This window comes from Gossypium raimondii, chromosome 3, assembly GCF_025698545.1.
Source record: "Gossypium raimondii isolate GPD5lz chromosome 3, ASM2569854v1, whole genome shotgun sequence".
Taxonomy (NCBI): domain Eukaryota; kingdom Viridiplantae; phylum Streptophyta; class Magnoliopsida; order Malvales; family Malvaceae; genus Gossypium; species Gossypium raimondii.
The window spans coordinates 411554-426045 of NC_068567.1; the positions used below are offsets into that span (position 1 = coordinate 411554).

Genomic DNA, 14492 nt, shown 5'->3' on the forward strand with positions numbered 1-14492 from the left:
CCAAAGCAGAATTAGAACCACTTGAGGAACTGTCCTGAATGGCCTTAACTGCCTCGAGATTATCAATTTAAATTATCACACTATCATATCTTTGATCTAGTAAAAGTATCAAACCATCCAAGATGTCCCAAATATCTGTTGTAGTAAAAAATCCACCCTCCATTCCGGTTGCACACTATTCCCCCGACTGTAGCAAAATCGACAACAATCCTAATGGTACCATTAGTATTCAGATGAATCCAATTGTCTGCCAAGAATGGAAATGAATTTGGTCCTCGCGACTTGAGCGATGTTGCCCTAAAGGAGGCATATTGTTTTTATGTTTTTATTATAGTAAAATAAGCACCAAACATATTTTTATATTTTTATATTTTCATTATTTAACTATTTTTAATTTTTTTTAAATAATTTATTAATAATGGAGATGGAAAGTAAAAAAAAAGTCAAAGGTAGGATATTTACAATGGAAATGTATTGAATGAAGAAGACATAGTTAACATGTTTATTATTAACACTTTATTTTGTCTCCACTAATGGAAGACCAAGCCGACACAATAAGCAATGCTATATTACGTGAAGAACTTAGCTCCAAGAGAATAAAAAAGTCAAATATTATACCAAGTATTTGTACATAAATTGATATTTAATTTAACGTATATAATAGATTTATATTCGAGACTTGTTAACAGAGAAAGTTCTATCACAATCCTATTAAAATAATAAATCAAATGTGGGCTTTCGGTATAGAGTTTTAATCCAATCCAAACATCTATGTTGCAAGGGACTGTTTCGGGTGATTTAATTCGATTCAATTTTTCATGTGATTTTCCCGAGCAACATGACCTTCATTGTTGCGCTAAATATCCTCCAAATATTCGGTACAACCCATTCCAATCGTTCAATAAATTGTAAATATTCAACTATGAAAACTGTCACTCAACAGCTCCAATGCTCGAGAAATAGGTACTTCCCTTACACTCAATGGCTAGTTTCAGATTTTTCAACAACCACCATTTTCTAAACTTACTATTTTCACTTTTCCATCTATCTATCTGCCTCATTAATGTATACTTCAATGGCATTTACTAATTGAGATTTTTCATTAAGCAAATAAATATAACAATACCGTAAAAATCATCAATAAATGTGATAAAATATTTTTCTCCATTAAAAGATGGAACATCAAAAGGTTCATATATCAGTGTGTAATATAATTTTTCTTGGTAAAGTGAAAAGGATATTGAAAAATAGAAAATTGAAAGAATAGGGAAATAAAAAGATAGAAAATATAAATTTTCTTTCCATAGGTGTGCTCGGTAAGAAATACAGAAAAATTGAAAGTAATTTTCTTCTCATTCGTTAGTCAATAGAGTCTAAAAATTAGAGGAAAGAAGATGAAATTCTCTTGTTTTCTCTCGTCTTATCATTCCAAATTGGAAAGGTTTATTTTTATGCATTATGATAGAAAATGGTTATTCCTGCTATTTTCTTACCTCTCTTATTTCTTCTTTATCGAGTACACTCAAATTTTATTTTCTTTCAATTTTCTATTCTCCCATTCTGTTTTTCCACTTTTCCACTCAACCAAACACACTTTTAGTCTATTATATTACTTTTTGCTCATCACATTTGGCCTATTTATTTCTTTCATAACAATTTTATTATTTTGGTCAAATTTACTCTTAAACCATAACAACAAACATATTCTTTATATATTTTTTTTACAAATCTATTTTACGATCCATGTTCAAGGTTTGTGGTTGTTCCTTCCAACAATGTCATCTTCAAAGTTTGAACTTACGTTTTTTCCTTGGATGTATGATATAATTTATCACTACAACCAACATTTGTTGATAACAACTAACATGCTTTAATTATGAACAAAAAAAAAACCCATATTTTTCTTCTTTCTTTTGCCTACCACTTTGATTAGAAGAAAAATTTTACATTTCGGTCAAATGAACCAAACAAAGTAAATGTAACATACTCGATTATGTGCTAAATAACATTACATTCTAGTAATATTATCATCCGATAATTATTTTTGTTGAAAGACGAAAAAATCACAAGAGTTATAATTGGATAACAAAGACCCATCCAATCAAGAAAGCGAGAAGGGAGTCGGAGCATATAAGCTTAAATACGATTTAGAGATAGACCATTAGGGGTAGATCGTAATGGTGGCCAAGGGGGCTTTAGCCTTTAAATTTTTTGAAAACTTTTATTTCACCTAGAAACTTTTTGAAAGTTTTCATTACATCTTTTATTGTTTTTGAAATTCTTAATCAAAATTTTTGAAAATTCTTATTAATCTCAAAAAGTTTTTAAAAATTTCAATTAGACTCTTTAATTTATTTTAAAAGATTCATTAAACTTCTAAAATCATTTAATATTTTAATTAAATCCTGTAAAACTTAATCTTAAGATCTACCGCTGGTAAACGTTATTAGAAAAATACCCAAAAATACAATTTCCATTACAACAACACGTGTTTCATATTATCCTTTACGGCAAGTAATATATATAATATGAATATTATATATGAAACATGTCAAGAAGATAACTTACCAAAAACCAGACATGATCGTATGCCACGCAATGAAAACGCATAATTGGGCTGTGGCTACCAAACAAGATAAGATGCTCTGTTATCCCAATGTGCCTTCATTGTCTCTCTCCAAGCTGGCTGGTTTCCATTATTATTTATTTTAATAACATATCATTTATGGGTAAATTACACCCAAGTTCACTAAACTATTAGTAAGTTTATATTTTGGTCACAAAAAGTTACAAAATGATCATTAAACTATTCGAAAGTTTCATTTTAAGTCATTAGACTATTAAAACCGTTGTTGTATGGCCTTCTTTGTTCGCATCACATGCACCAATCAAAAGCTCTCCTTCTCTTTCTCTTCTACAGTTCAATCTTTTTATGAAACAACTTTGAACATTATGAATCTGCGAACTAAAATCCAAACAACTTTCTTCTCTAATCTTCGACATTGCCAGTCAGATTGACTTGAATATAAATTATGTTTTTCTACTCATCAACGAGTATTGATCCACTATATCAATCATTAAACTGTCGATTGGAGCTCATTAGCCAGAACTTAAAAAAAAAAACTTAACACCCAGTGATTTAAATAAATTTTTTGAATAGTTTAGTGACTTAAATGAAAATTTTTAAAAAGTTTAGTGACCATTTTATAACTATTTAAAGTTGAGTGATCAAAATGTAAACTTACTAATAGTTTAGTGACATTGACCGTAGTTTTTATTGTCTACATCTATACTAAGTTGTTGAGTTAGTATCTTAAATTTTTATCTGACGGTAGAGATTATTTTGATGACAATTTTATCTTTTCATATAAATTTTAGAAAATATTTAGACATGATGGATTCAAACAAAAATATTATTATGATTTTAATATCTCAATTTTATCGTTTAAATCAAAATCATATTTGACTTTTATATAATTTTTTTAATTTATGACATAAATTTTTCACACATAGCATAATCTAATAAACATTAAGCAGCATCCAAGTTAAAATTAATTCAAAATATATAGATAAAAATTAGGGTAAATTACACTTAAGGTTATTAAATTATTAATAAGTTTACATTTTGGTCACTCAACTTCAAAAAGTTACAAAATGATCATTGAACTATTCGAAAGTTTTCATTTAAGTCATTGAGCTATTAAAATTGCTACTATATGGCATTCTCTGTTTGCATCACTTTCACCAATCGAAAGCTTTCATTCTCCTTCTCTTCTACAATTTAACTTTTTTTTTTCATGAAATAGTTTTAAACGTCATAATTAGCGAACCAAATTCTAAATAGCTTTCTTCACCAATCTCTGACACTAACCGTCAGATTTACTTGGATTTAAAGTATGTTTTTCTACTCGTTGATGGGTACTAATCCATCATACTATTCATTGAATCGTCACTTGGAGTTGGAGCTCAATAGTCAAACTTTAAAAAAAAAAAAAACTTATCTGTCTAATGACTTAAAAAAAAACTTTCAAACAATTCAGTGACTTAAATGAAAAGTTTCAAATAGTTTAATAATGATTTTGTAACTTTTTAAAGTTCAGTAACCAATACGTAAAGTTATTAATAGTTTAGTGACCATGGATATATTTTACCCAAAAATTAATTAAAGTAGGAAAATAGATGAGCCTACCAGATGCATCACAAACTCGAAAAAGGCTTATCATATGACATTTGAAAGAGAAGAGTAACAAATAAAATATATCTTAATAATAATTGAAACCTAGAACTTTATATTATATTAAACAACATTCGATCAAAATAAATAAATTACAGATGAAAACACTCTATCTAAACTCAACTTAAACGCGTTCGAATCTACGTTCTTCTAATTATGATAAATTTACAATAACAATGATGTTAATTAAACTAATATTCAATTAATTATATTCGAGTATTTTTTATTATCGTATTTTTTAATGTATATTTTTCTCATAACTTTATTCTTTACATAATTCACAACACTTGTCTATATATATATATAATAGAAGAGGTAAGAAATGTGGAAATCCTACATGACAACACATAAAACAAAGTTGTCATATGTCTAAACAAAGAACTTTGATGTGGAAAGCCTCTCCCACATCGTCATCGTTATGGCCTAAACTCTAAACAATTATTCTTTTAAAAATAATTATTGCCTTGGTGACTAACAACTATGACCACAAACTTACTAAAATTAAAAAATATATTTAAAATTACCGATTAAGTCTTAATTCGATTAGTATCGGCATTGTTATCAGTAAAAACTATTAAGCTGGAGTACTGTAGAAACAAAAAAATTCAGTGGAGCGCTCAATATTTAATAATATATTATATTATTAATCACTGATAATGTATTTTATCGATACATCAAATATTATATATATATATATATATATATATATATATGCATTTCTTTAAAGATGAGTTCTTATATATTATACCCATAGTTTTATTGGTGGAATCTGATTAAACTGGCATTAGTAGAGTCACTGAAAGGGATTCTTTTCTTTTTTTCTATTTGAAAATGATTTGAGATTTAAAATTTTTTAATGTAGAAATTATATATCAATTATTGTACCTATAATTATATTTCAACCAAGTTGGTACACTGTTTATTATTGAGTTTGCATCACTTAATGCAACTAAAAAGTATATTCTTTGCTATTGCTTTCAAGTACTTGAGAAAGGGACGTAATTATAAAACCAATGAAGTGTGTGTTGAAAGAAAAAGATCCTTAATTTAATAATAAGTTCCCCATCTAACCTGAATTTTGAACTAGATACATTCAGCTTGAGGATGTGATTTTTGATGTTATCATTGTTTTTTTCTTTTCAAATTAGGTATCACTATCAGTAGTAGCAACTAATTCCCTCGTCGCAGGTATTCTTCAAAGAGGTAAATGGCTAGTTATGAAATGTGCATCATTCCCATAAATGGTGATCGAACCCTTGACCACATGATCAGATGATGAGGTGAGTAACCACTATACCATGCATCACGATTAATTTAGCATTGTTTATGGAATCGATAAAAGATGATGTTTTGTTGCCCTAATGATAAGATTAAGAGAAAGGCTCTAAGATGTCCAATGAGGCCTTTGTAGGTAGAAGTATCACAGAGGCTCTGTTTAGAGTAAGATTGCATTTTACTTTCTCTATTAGAAAAATAGGCAAATCAATCTTTGTATGTTAAATCAAAGAGCAAATCGGTTTTTTTTCATTAAAAATTTCATCTATTTATATATTGTTAAAAAATGTTGTGGCTGACAGAATAACCAGATAGTGACACCAGTGTGCCACATGTACCTCATGTTGATGTACAAATATCAATTTTTAACAATAAAAATAGATGAAATTTTTAACAGAAATGTCAATTTACTCTTTGATCTAATGTACATGGACTAATTAGTCAATTTTTTAATAGGGGACCAAATGCAATATGACTCCTTTTACAGAATCCTTCGTTGTACTTTTATCAACCTTTATATTGTTGGTTAAGACTAAGGTTTTAGATTATTGGGTATTTAGGTTTGAATCTCATCTTACACATTTGTGATATGTGATATGTAGGTCTCCAGCTCCACCATGCGCGTTTCCCATGAACGAGTTTTGTCCAATTCTTTTGATTATTTGTCTATTGTGCTTTCTACTGATTGGGTTTTACTTCATAGTTGTTCGAATTTCTATTTCTATTTGTATTGTGCTTGTGTTTGTGCTTTCTAATATTTTTAGGTCTCAATTTTCAATCTCACGATTGAACCATGATTTTGATCCCTTTACTATGTTTAAATTTGGGTTTCAATCCTTACATTTTAATTTGAACTAATTTGGTTGTTTTACTTTTATAATATTATTAGTTAGTATAAATTGTTAACGGTGAAAATTATATTGTTGGCATGAATTTTTCTTAAAATGCTCTTTTCCAACGAACACAATATATATGTATATATATGAAAATTTTTAATTAGAACTTTTATTATTTCTAAAAAATCTTATTAGGCCTCTCAAGCTTTAAAATTTTGAATTACACTCCCACAAAATTTTTAGAAAATTTTATTAAGCCCTTAATTATTTTAAAATTAATTATACCTCTAAAAATTTAAAAATTTAATTAAATTTCCAAAACTTAAATGATAAGATCTGCCATTGCTTGACAAAACCCAACCATAATAATTACGCATGAGACCCAAAATTAAAATATGGACGCTGATATCCAAAACTCAAGTATTAGTCCCTTATAAAATTGGAAAATTGTCACTTAAATCACTTAAAATTTTAATTAGGCCCCTCATAAATTTTAGAATTTCTCATCAGGTCTTTCAAAATTTTGTAAAATTGAATTAGTCTCTCCAATTATTTTAAAATTTTATTAAAAAATTTAATAAAACCCTCCAATATTTTAAAAAAATTTAATTAAGTTCACAAAACTTAAATAGCAAGATCTACGGCAAAATTCATCCATGACAACTGGCCCAAAATGATCCCTCAAAATTTTGGAAAATTATCATTGAACCCCTTTAAAATTTTAATTGTCCTCCTCATAAATTTTAAAAATTCTCAATAGACCACTCAAAATTTTAGAAAATTTAAATTACGCTCCCACAAAACTTTTAGAAATTTTTATTATGCCCCTTAATTATTTAAAAACTTTAATTATACCCTTCAAAATTTTTAAAAATTAAATTAAATTCTTAAAACTTAAATAGCAAGATCTACCATCATCAGACAAAATCCACTCGTAACAATTACGCAAAATGAAATTCAAAACTCACACATAAAATTTACGCATGATCCGAAAATCGGGTATTTTGATTAACATCCTTACCCGCCATAAAAAAAACAAACTCAATTACACGTCAGCAGGACTCCATTTTTGCTATATAAATAAACTTTCCCTCCTTAAATCCTCTCTTCCACGCATAAACCATCTTCGTTTACAGTTAAATCAATTTTCCCCTATATTTTCGGAAAAGATGCGGAGGTTCATTCCGGCGACGGCAGTATTGTCGGAAAAAACTAAATACTCTCTTCCATTGCGGCGATGGCGATGGCGGTGCTTCTCTCAGGTGGCTCAAAAGGAGTTTGATAACAAAGGTGGCGTTGTGGTTCCCAAAATGCCTTCCTTTGATTATGCTCCGCCGCCTTACACCGGTCCCTCCGCCGCGGAGATCCTCTCCAAAAGGAAGGAGTATCTTAGCCCCGCCATGTTCTACTTGTACAATAAACCCGTGAGTTTCCTTTCTTAAAAAAGATTAAAATATGCATATAGTCCCTGTAATTTTCAAAAATTTGGAATGTAGTCCTTGTACTTGTATTTTCAGGAATTTAATCCCTCTACTTTTCAGACTTCAAAATTCAGGTCCAACTGTTAATACCGTTAATTTTTTTGCTAAATTCCGGTTAATTACTACTATTTTTTTAAATTATATGACTATCAAATGAGTAGTTTTTATTTAAAATGTCACAACAATAATTTTAACAAAAAAAACAGTTTGGACCTGAATTTTACAATCTAAAAAGTAGAGGACTAAACTCTTAAAAATACAAGTATAGAGACTAAATTTCTAATTTTGAAAAGTACGGGACTATAGGCAAATTTTACCTTTAAAAATGGGCATAATCTCCTTAAAATCCCCAAACTATCGCCTAAATATTTATTAATCCTTAAACTTTAAAATATTTTTAATTTAGTCATTGAAGCATCAAATTATCAATTTATGTACTTCTATCAGTGTAGCCGTCAACTGAAACATGACGTGACACATTATTAAGTTGTAAACACTGTATATATTAAATAAACAACAGTGATTTACCTGTTTTAAATATATTACGCCTGGAATTTGAGCTGGAATTTAAAGTTAAAGATAACGGCTTGTTCTTGACTGGGGACCAAATTGAATTTAGGATCATAGTTTGGGACTACTAGTAGAATTAACCCAAAAAATTGAAGGATCTATGGAGTTTTGAGATACATTTCTTTAAGTTTTTGCTCTTGATGACTGGAGACTGTCCTTTAAAAACTGTTCTATGAGCTGTTTTTTTGTTCATACAAATGATTGAATTTAAAGGAGGTAAAAAAAATGGAAATTACAGAAGAATTTTATTCACTACTTCAATAATTTAGGATCAATTTGGCTGTTTTCTCAGATTCAATGAACTGTATAAAGTAGATTTTGTCCTTTATTTACAATTTTGTGAGTTTTTGTTTTGCTTTTGTTTTTTGGGTGCAGCTGAATGTAGTGGATGGGAGGATGCAGTATTTGTTCGATGAAAATGGGAGAAGATACTTGGATGCATTTGGAGGGATAGCTACGGTGTGTTGTGGCCATTGCCATCCTCATGTGGTGGACGCCATTGTTAACCAAACCAAGCGCTTGCAACACTCAACTATCCTTTACCTTAACCATGCCATCGCTGATCTTGCCGAAGCCCTTGCTAATAAGTTGTCCGGCAATCTCAAGGTTCTTTGCTCTCTTCTTAACTATTATATGCTCAATGGTTTTTGATAGGAAACATCATTCTATATTTGGATTCAACAAGGATCAAAACATATCTATAGGAATATCCCATATAGCTCAGGTGGTATATTTTTACACACTAATCTCGTATAAAAGCATGGTTTGAACCCTTTGCCGAGTCGAGTGACAAAACCCAAGAATCAGCATATATACTAGGGGATGGAAAAATTTACATTTAGACCCTTTTAAAATTGATAAAAATTTAAATTAGTAAAGGTAAAATTGCACTTTAGCCCCCTAAAAATGATAAAAGTTTGATTTAATCCTTTAAAAATTATAAAGATATAGATATTAAAATGGTAAAAATTACGTTTTTACTATCGTAAAAATATATTAAATTATACTTTTTGAGGGAGGTTAAAGTATAATCTTATCATCGTATTAACATATAATTTCATAATTTTTAAAGGGATTATAAAGAAATTTTACCATATTAGGGGCCAAGGTGTAACTTAACCATTGTATTAAATTAAAAATTCAAAATTTTCAAAGGGACTAATTTTTTTTTTTACCATTTTCCACCCTTGGTGCCGTCCTTGTATACACTCGAGACACAATATCTCCATCGTTGAAGGGCCGGTTGGCTTCCAACAGATGATACTTCGAAGACTTATCCTTATCCCAAGAGAGTCTAACCTTCCCTCAACAATATATATACACAAACGAACATCCCAATTTTTTTCATTGTTGTGTCGAGATATTTTCAACTTATTTTTGGAGTAAGTATCCAAAGTGTTGTTTCAATGGGAGTATTGTTTTTTTTTACTCTGCTGAAAGTCTTAGTGCTCGGTAGATCACAAAGCATGAGCATCGTGTCTGATGCTTGAGATGGTGAATCATGCGTAATTGTGTAGACTTCTCTTAAAAAAGTTAGCTTCTTTCAACAACTTTCAACGGCATTTGTTATGACAGCGCCTTGGTATGCTTAGATGTTACCTCTTAAAGATAGCCTATCATTACTGTTACAGTTGAAAAGTATTTAGTCCCCAACTTTATGGTTTTGCTAAAATGAAACAGTTTAAGAAAGTATTTTGAATGGAAAAAAACCCCTAGCTCAATTTTTCTTTTTTCTTTTTTGCATCTTAGATTGGGGGTTTTGTTTTTTTGGCTATGCAGGTTGTGTTCTTTACAAATTCAGGGACAGAAGCTAACGAATTGGCAATAATGATGGCAAGATTATATACTGGATGTCATGACATAATATCATTGAGGAATGCATATCATGGGAATGCAGCAGGGACTATGGGAGCCACTGCCCAAAGTAACTGGAAGTTCAATGTTATACAGGTATATATGCTGCAGCTTTCTTTTCTTTTCTTTTTTCCTTGAAACTTTAATGCTATACTATTCCTTCTTTGTACCATTATTGACATAGATATAACAATGGTAGGTGAAATAACAATGGTAGGTAGTGATTATGACTTGTATTCAACTTTATGTCAATCTTGCTTTATTTTTGTTTTGTACTTTCTGAAAATTATGGAATTTAAAATTTTAGTCCTCATCAAACGTTAATTACGTTAACTGTTAAATTCATTTAGTTAAGTTTTACTATTTTTAAAATTTGATGCGACAAATATATTATCATATGTGTAATATTATGTTATTTGGTTATTTTCATATATCACTCACTAAAAATTTGGTTAATGAATTAATTGTTACTATTTGGTTCAGGACTAAAATCTCAAAATTTAAAAAGTACAATAACTAAAATTGACCGATTCAAAAGTACAGGATTAAAACTGATCAAATTAAAATATAACTTTTGCAATGTATAAAGACTAATAGCAGAACTTAACAGTTATTGTTTGATCATGACCCCAAACATTATTTTGCTATCGATTGAACGTTTTAAGTGAAAGTTCCATCAAATCTGTTGGTTTCCATCTTTTTATCCTTACAAGGTTCGTAACTATCTTTTTTAATAATAACATACTTAAGGTTTGAATCTGAATTCTCTATGTCTAAGTATAATGTGCCGGTATGGACTCGTGTCTACTCGTGTCTTGATGTGTTATTGCATACATATCTGATATATATAAACCGTGTATGGACTTATATGCTTATCACAAATTTTAGAGACTTGATGTGTTACAAGTTCATCATAAGTATGGCTAACTCATATGTATGTTCATCAGAGTGGTGTTCATCATGCCATAAACCCGGATCCATACCGAGGTGTTTTCGGTTCCGAAGGAGAGAAGTACGCGAAAGATATCCAAGATCTTATCCAGTTCGGAACTTCGGGCAACATCGCCGGTTTCATTTCCGAAGCTATACAGGCATCCCCAATATTCACCGTCACCTTCGATTTTCATGTTCTATGTTGCTAGTGCCCGACATTTACACTTGAATCCAAATAGCATATCATGATTTTCATTGACAGGGAGTTGGTGGAATCATAGAATTAGCCCCAGGTTACTTACCTGCTGCTTATAACATTATAAAGAAAGCTGGAGGTCTTTGCATTGCTGATGAGGTTCAAGGGGGGTTCGGTCGCACCGGTAGCCATTTCTGGGGATTCGAGAATCACGGCGTTGTACCTGACATTGTCACAATGGCAAAGGTTAACTTTTCTCGATTTTCTTAGTTATAAAGTATTCTATCTACATCCCTTATCTATTCACTTGCAGCTAGCTTTTATGTATTGACAGGGGATCGGAAATGGCATCCCTCTAGGCGCTGTGATAACCACTCCCGAGATCGCGGAGGTCTTGACCCGACGAAATTACTTCAACACCTTTGGTGGGAACCCTGTATGTACGGCTGCAGGGTTAGCCGTTTTGAACGTAATCGAAAAAGAAAAGCTTCAAGACAATGCCTTCGTCGTAGGATCTTATTTGAAAGAGAGACTAATTGCACTAAAAGATAAACATGACCGTAAGCTTTAAGACTTTGTAAACATCATTCAATTCGGAACCGGCATTGCTGATTGCCTGATTGTACTATGTAAATGTTGCCTGATTGTACTATGTAAATGTAGTTATCGGGGATGTGAGAGGACGAGGATTGATGCTTGGAGTCGAACTTGTCACCGATCACGAGCTCAAGACACCGGCAAAGCTTGAAACACTTCATTTATTGGACCAAATGAAAGGTTAGGTTTCTTCACATTAAGCCTGCCATGGAATGTACTTTGTTTAAGTTACTAATGAACTGGTAATCTTATTGTAGAGATCGGTGTATTGGTTGGGAAAGGTGGATTTTATGGCAATGTATTTAGAATTACACCTCCACTTTGCTTTACTACGGAAGATGCAGGTGAGTTACTCCGTTTTGGATGTTATTCCGACACTATTTTTTGGGTAAATTACAGTAAAAGTCACCCAACTATGATTTTTTTTCTTTTTTGGCCATTCAATTATGAAAAGTTACAAAATAGTCACTCGACTATTCAATTTTGTCTTTCTTTGCCATCAGCTGACTAACATAAAAATGAAAACACCCAAAAATCCAAGATAGTTGGGTAACCAAAAGAGATAAAATTGAATAGTTGAGTGACAAAAAAAATAATAATTGGATGATCATTTTGTAACTTTTCATAGTTGGGTGGCTAAAAAAAGAAAAATAATAGTTGGATGACTACTAACATAGATTACCTTTTCTTTATTAAAAAAATAGTATAATATCAAATTTAACTCTTAATATTTACATTTTTTTCAATTTAACCCTTGTTCTTTTTCTTTTCTTTTTCTTTTTTGAGCTAGACTTGTTAAAAGAGTTAAATTTGGCCATCACATTTTGAAACAAAGTCGAAATGATGTTTTTTTAAACAAAAATACTAGCTAAAATGTTAATTATATAAACGTGATAGCCTCCATGGCAATTCACGTGTACTTCATATTAATTTTTGAATATTTATGAACTTTTTATACTTTTTGAATTTTGATTTATTTTTATTTTTACAATTTTTAAATAAGTTGTTGGTGTGACATATAAGAAAAATAAGTCATGTAATCATGAAGTGTATATGGACGCCATGTAAGTTGTTGACCGATAATGTTACACAATTAATGTTTTACTAAACATTTTGTTAAAGAAAATGATTTGACTCTTTTTTTTTAACGTTAAAAAGTCGAATTTAACTTAAAAAAATAAAGACCAAATTGATAAAAGTGTAAACATTGAGAGTTAACTTTATAATTTTATCTTTTTAAATACTCGTGTCCTACTCATTTCTGGATTCTCGACATGGATCTAGGAGGTAATATATATATTCATATGTAAAGCTCACATCCAAGTCCAAATAACGTAAGTTCATTTCCTTCTGAATTTCTTGTTGCAGATTTTCTTGTAGATGTTATGGATTACGCCATGTCAAAGATGTAACGCCTCCATTATTCTTTCGTGCAAACGAGGTTGTAGCTCAATAATATGAGGAAGGATAACAAAGAAATGATTACACGAATCAATTAAGTTAAGCCTCAAACAACTTACGAAGCGCTTTATTTAAATGTAGAAAAAAATAGATTATAATTAGACGTTAAGTTTGATATTATCAATACGTATCATAAACTGCCTTATATGTAAAAATCATCAATGCATCTATCTTCAATAAATTTAACAAATTGACCCCAAAAGATTTTGGGTCTCAAATTCCACATGGCTTAATTTATATCAACAATAAATTAAAGAGAAACCCAATTGTGTTATTTCATTCAAATTAAATTAAGAGTAAATTACATGGACAATTACTTAATTATTAATATTTTTGGTTATTAAATTATGAAAAATTAAAAAATATCACTAATTATTAGTAAATTTCTTTTTTGATCACACAACTATAATAAGTTACAAAATCATCACTCAACTATTCAATTTTATCTTTTTTGGTCACCTATTATCTTCAACGGAGTTTTGATTCTTAACTCTATCAAAAGCCTGAATGATTGAAGAAGCAATGGGTTTATAGAGCAATAACGCCTCATAAGTGCTTGAGAAGTCGAATCATGTGTGTTGTGCATGGATGAGCTCGAACCCTGTCTTATATACAATTATTGGATTTGAACCTATAATTTATGAATTCATTATCTTTTTAGTCATTTAAGCTTTTAATAAAAATTGTCGATTAAGTCTTAATTTGATTGACATAAATATGGTTGTCAATGAAGGAGGATTTGAGTTACAGTGCGTTAAAATACATTATCCTCTTATTTATGGGTTAGAAGCAACTATGTCTAATTCTAGATAAAAATCTTTATCGAAAATAACACTCAATGTATTAAGAATCCAATCTAAAGTTTTATCATTACTAAAATTGCTTCGACTCGTATAATTTTTTTTGGATTGAATCAACTCGGATTAATATTATTAATTTTTTAAAATTAAAATTAAAATTGAATCGGATTTAAATTCGGATAGAGAATATACAAATATAAAGCAAAACGCAGGCGCAAAAACAATACACAGTGGAAACGCATGACACTTTTTTCA

The 14492-nt window shown here is 30.1% G+C and overlaps 1 protein-coding gene across 1 annotated transcript; it reads left to right on the top strand.

Annotated features, from left to right (window-relative positions):
* Positions 1-7446: 7446 nt before the first annotated feature.
* LOC105796307 (alanine--glyoxylate aminotransferase 2 homolog 3, mitochondrial) lies at positions 7447-13655 on the top strand. The gene is made up of 9 exons (XM_012625937.2): positions 7447-7769; positions 8772-9002; positions 10176-10346; positions 11198-11341; positions 11446-11625; positions 11714-11939; positions 12043-12156; positions 12234-12320; positions 13345-13655. Exons 1-9 carry the CDS (start codon positions 7515-7517, stop codon positions 13386-13388), a joined length of 1452 nt encoding a protein of 483 aa, XP_012481391.1. The 5' UTR covers positions 7447-7514; the 3' UTR covers positions 13389-13655.
* Positions 13656-14492: the final 837 nt, after the last annotated feature.